This window comes from Amblyomma mixtum, chromosome 2 (genome assembly GCF_055824585.1).
Source record: "Amblyomma mixtum isolate Tamu chromosome 2, ASM5582458v1, whole genome shotgun sequence".
In the NCBI taxonomy this organism is placed as follows: domain Eukaryota; kingdom Metazoa; phylum Arthropoda; class Arachnida; order Ixodida; family Ixodidae; genus Amblyomma; species Amblyomma mixtum.
In genome coordinates this window covers 288,423,434-288,428,055 of record NC_143013.1, presented here as the reverse complement: position 1 = coordinate 288,428,055, position 4,622 = coordinate 288,423,434, and the positions used below count along the sequence as shown (strand labels likewise).

Here is a 4,622-nt window from a genome sequence, read left to right as displayed (position 1 = left end):
CAACTAAGTCATTGATACGAACTTCGGCGAAAAGCCCTCTCTAAGAGCACGCACTGGGACGACAAGAAGGCGCGAACCAGGCGGGATTCACCGAAGATGACGTCAATAGCTTAGGAGCTCCGCACGCAACACAACGGTCCAGGATTTCCCCCCTTGAGAGAACTGATCGAAGCTTCCTTTTGCAGTCGCGTTCATATATGTCAAGGTGAACGCCGTTTCTTCCTCTGGCGATTGTCTTCTTGTCACAGAATATATGTTTATTGCGTGCGTCAACACCCGTACAAAGAGGTTACTCGAGAGCCGACTAGACCTTCTAGACTAACATGAGGGCTTAATTACGCACTAACGGCTATAATCGAGACGATGCACGAAAAACGCGCCTCCTCTTGCACGCAACCTTCCGACATTATCTCCTGCTGCAGCCTAAATTTTCCTGAAGTACCAATGACAACGCTGCCGCCTTGGCTTCTCTTCCATGTCCGGGACTTTGAAGCGTACATTGTTCGATTCACAATTTTCAGGAGATGAAAATAAAAGTCACTTGTTATTCCCACGCTCACGATAAAAAAAGAGAATTACACAAACGCTATGAATGAAAAAACTATTCAATGAATATTGTCAGGCAGGAACATCATAACCCATTTCATTGGCAAAAAAAAACTAGGCTCTAACCGAACAAACCGCTCAAATCTTAAAATGGGTTATACTTTCAACTATTCCACTAGTTGATTGCATGTACTTTCCACTTAACCTCGCTATTCTTGTAAGCTTTCTTCCATAAAAAGTCCAACTATTTTTTACAAAATCATTTATTAAGCTTTTTGGCACAAAAATGCACTCTCGTAGTTGCGCTCATTGTATTGCATCAAGAAAACTCTACTCGGGCAGCTGTACAGGTTTCAGCCAAGACCTTCTTTACTCGAGGAACCACGAGCACGAAGCCAGAACATTCAAATTCTTCGGCGCTTGTGTTCGCAAAATACGTCACGTTGCAGCGACATATTCCGGGCTAGTCCGCTAATCGCTTAATATTCTATTCGTCGTAATTGCCAGGGGTCTATTCTGGCCGTTCGCTGATGTCACCTCCATCATCATTGGCCGATATTCCTTTCTTGGGCCTTGGCATTCGGCACTTGCCTCGAATGCACACGCCTTCGTGCAACAGTGACTGAAAAAAAAGAATAGCAATTACTTCATATTTTAAGAGCAGCAGGAGAAAGCGGTTTGCATTAGCGGCCGAGAACCGCACTATGACTAAACGCTCTAATACCTCTCCTGCACTGAGAACCGGCAATACGCAGCCATGATTTTCATACTGCGTAACAAGAATGCGTTCGGGCTTTCAAGTGAGGCGACGACCATGCATGGTGCTTACCCGACACGGCGTGCCGTCTTCTTCCAGTCCCATCCTTAAGTTGCCTTCCGGCAGATGGCACAGGTAGACGCAGTGTCTGCGGACCTTGTCCTATAGGAGAGGAATGAAAGAAAAGCTGGTCCGGCACTTCGAAAGTTATAACGAACATTGTACACTGCACATATGCTGGTGGCTTGTTTGATATTTTCTGCATTTCTGCGATCAGCGTAATTTTAAGAGGCAAAGCTGCTTCTGGACTTGTAATTTCTGAGTAACGAGAGGTTATAGAACAATTTAAACAACCTATCATTCTTTTTAATGTACGCCGAGACTCATTACACGGGTTTTTTTCTTTATGCGCGACCGTCGTGAGCCGGAAATGCTTTCTGAAAATTATGGCTCAGTAGTTGGCAGCCATAGCCTGCTGGGTTATGGTAAGAGCTGCTGCCTTGCTAACAATTTTTTTTTTTACCCTCAATGCAATCTCGTCGAGTCGGAATTGCGCCTTGAATTTCTTGCTACATTGGTGGTTACGGTAATGTCCGCCTCTTTGAGCCGGCAAGCCATGTTGGCACATTGCCCCACTCGTGCTATAGCGCTGACTGGAATTCCAAACAAATCATATGCAGCGAAACTTCACCCAGCATGTCTTCCTTGTGCATGCACAAGAGAGGGCTTCACCACTACCCTCTCCCTCTTTTACTGCCATTAGCCGACGTTGAGGAGCTTGTGCACATAAATCATATCAAAAAGATCATCTGTCATTGTTGGACTCGAGCGAGGAGACTCATTATCCAATCAAGGAGACCGAGCGGGCTGGGAAACGTTTTTCCTTTGGCAACAACAGTGCTAACGGCTCACGCGCTTATCGCATCTGATGCGTTAGTCTCAATCGCACCATTCTTTCGTTTCAACATGGCCTGTGATGACTTTCGTTATTGACTGCTTCAAGTTTCACTTTACATTTTTAACTTCCTTTTTTGTGAAGTTACTGCGCCTGCTTATTACGCCTGTGAAGTATGTATGGATTATATTTTGGGCCATTGATTCCCAGCAGTACAGGAAGTGAAAACGATTTAATAGGCAGGAAGTTAACAAACTTCGCGAAAAATTTTCTTAGCGCCAGCAAAGTGACGCGAACAAAGTTTTAGAGCATGCTAAATGAGCCTAGCTTAAAACCTCAGCGTATTGCTTCGCTGCCACTCACCACTTTCGTCCGCATCCTGTGGCACGCCGGGTCCGTTGTGATCATGGCAGTAGCGAGGTCAGCGAAGGTCGCTTTATGAAAAAAAAATGAAGTAAACAAGTAATTATTCGTCGTATGTTTCTGGCTTTTTTTCTTTAATTTTCCATTTACCTAAGAAAAAGCTGCAAAGCCATTCACCTTTTTTAATAGGTGCTGCCATTAAAATAGACTGCATGCGAAGTTTGGATTGTCTGCTTTCTTAGGATCCCTTCACTTTTCACATCAGAGGGGTATGTCCACCAACTGAGATATACCTCTGCCACCTATGCGCTAATCTCTTCTCGTCATTGCAAAATCACTTTTTTTTACTTCTGAATTTCTGGTTTTTAAAAACTCCTCGTCCATTTTTTAGAAGACAGAAGACAGAAGTCAGGCTTACGCAACATTGAAAAAAGTGGACTCTGGCTGGAGTGATAAAGTTCACGATTGATAGGAAAGAGCTCAATTTATTACTTATTTAATGTGGCGTATATTTCAACCTCATCACTCTAAGATAATTGGCAGCCCAGGCGACAGAAATTAATGAAAGCCATGTGAATTAATCAGCCAAATTATTACAAAAAAATTATGGTCCTGCATACAGAGAGAGCGAGTTGTTCATATTCATGAAGCACCTGCAATAGTTACTATCGTTACACGAAAAAGAGGACGAGTCTCCTATCATCACTCATTTAATACGACACAGATAATTTAAACAGTGACACAGTAAGCACTTCACGCAGGCAAAGTATGCTCTATTCCTCGGTTTTACGCCTAGTTATAAACCCCTGAAAGCAGCAGAAACCTAACAAAGGTCACTTTGAACGTCTTATGAGCCATCCTAATCGAGACGTGGGTTTACCTGTGAAGGAGCTTGAAATCCCTGCAAACTAAACCTCAACCTGACGACATACTAAATACCAATAGTCGGCTAATTCAGTCGCAAACTTTGACATCTTTAGAGCAAACAGTGATTCTAGCGTCAAACTACAAGCGCATCAAAAATCGTGTTCTGCTGCTCTGACCAGTCTTTTTCTGCGGAAAGCTTTTGTTTGCGGCCAGAAACTATCTCAAGGAGCATTTGGGCGCAAAAAAGAAGCAGATTGAAATGGTATGGCACACGCATCTAGAGGGTAGTGTAGCACTTACCGAGAACCACGATCGCCACAACAAAGACCACCGACGTCTTCATGTTCCTTGCTAGTGTGTCTCTGCAAAAACTGCTCGTAAGATCACGGCACTGCAGTCGCTATATACAAGGCACGGGTAAAGCTTCACACGGGTGCGCACGTTGAAATAGACTGAGTAACCTGCCTTTAGCGCACGCTGTTTCAAACCTCTTCTCTCGCGTAAACGTTGACGTCTGTCCCGAGTAAGCTGCCAAGTAGTAGCGTGCAGAAGGTAGCCGGGAAAGGCGGGGTTTCCTCCGAGGCAAAGCGCCAACGTGAAAGGGAGGGGTGTTGCCCGGCTGGCCTTGATCAGGAGACGGGGGTCAGCTATTTCCATCTTTTCTCTCAGGAACTGTGCGTCAGCAATAATGCGTCATGATAAAGAGAAAATCTAATTGAAAAAAAAAGAAAGTAAGCGAAGTGCTGCTTCGTAGAAAACTGAATGCTGTTGGCTTAGGGGGCTTCGTGGCAGTGTTACATAGCACAAATGATGACCATAGTTAAAGTGAATTAGCGCTGTTCGGGTCCTCGGCCGTATCGTATTCGGTGCTGTAGCACCACCGCAATGCGCAGCAAACAAAGAAAAAAGTTTACGAGACGCGGTCGTGAGGGAGAGAAAATTATTTCGAAGCCGTCCCACACGCCAATCGCCTGAAATGCCTGCAGGTGGAACAAGATGAGCATGCTCCCTCCGCAGCTAGACACCGCTGGAATAAATTCGTTGCCGAGCGCTCGCGCCCCTTAAACTTTTGCTGCCTACTTAATGTACAGACTATAGCCGAAACCTGTACCTTCCTTGGAGGCATCTGGATGGGTATTTATGCGAAAATAGCGTAGCACTTGAGGCTGTGCTCTTTTTAAAACTCCGTCACAA

At 44.8% G+C, this 4,622-nt stretch overlaps 1 protein-coding gene across 1 annotated transcript; it reads right to left on the bottom strand.

Annotated features, from left to right (window-relative positions):
- Nucleotides 1-830: 830 nt before the first annotated feature.
- LOC149364397 (uncharacterized) lies at nucleotides 831-3,969 on the bottom strand. Its single transcript, XM_089570103.1, has 4 exons — nucleotides 3,729-3,969; nucleotides 2,562-2,632; nucleotides 1,376-1,465; nucleotides 831-1,168 (listed from the first exon to the last, which is right to left on the bottom strand). Exons 1-4 carry the CDS (start codon nucleotides 3,769-3,771, stop codon nucleotides 1,058-1,060), a joined length of 315 nt encoding a protein of 104 aa, XP_089426229.1. The 5' UTR covers nucleotides 3,772-3,969; the 3' UTR covers nucleotides 831-1,057.
- Between the last annotated feature and the right edge of the window lie 653 nt (nucleotides 3,970-4,622).

Coding starts and splice junctions, on each gene's coding strand:
- LOC149364397 (XM_089570103.1), bottom strand. CDS start 3,771: ATGAAGACGTCGGTGGTCTTTGTTGTGGCGATCGTGGTTCTCG. Junction 1,466..2,561: donor ACAGGATGCGGACGAAAGTG/GTGAGTGGCAGC, acceptor CCTCTCCTATAG/GACAAGGTCCGCAGACACTG. Junction 1,169..1,375: donor AAGACGGCACGCCGTGTCGG/GTAAGCACCATG, acceptor CTTTTTTTTCAG/TCACTGTTGCACGAAGGCGT.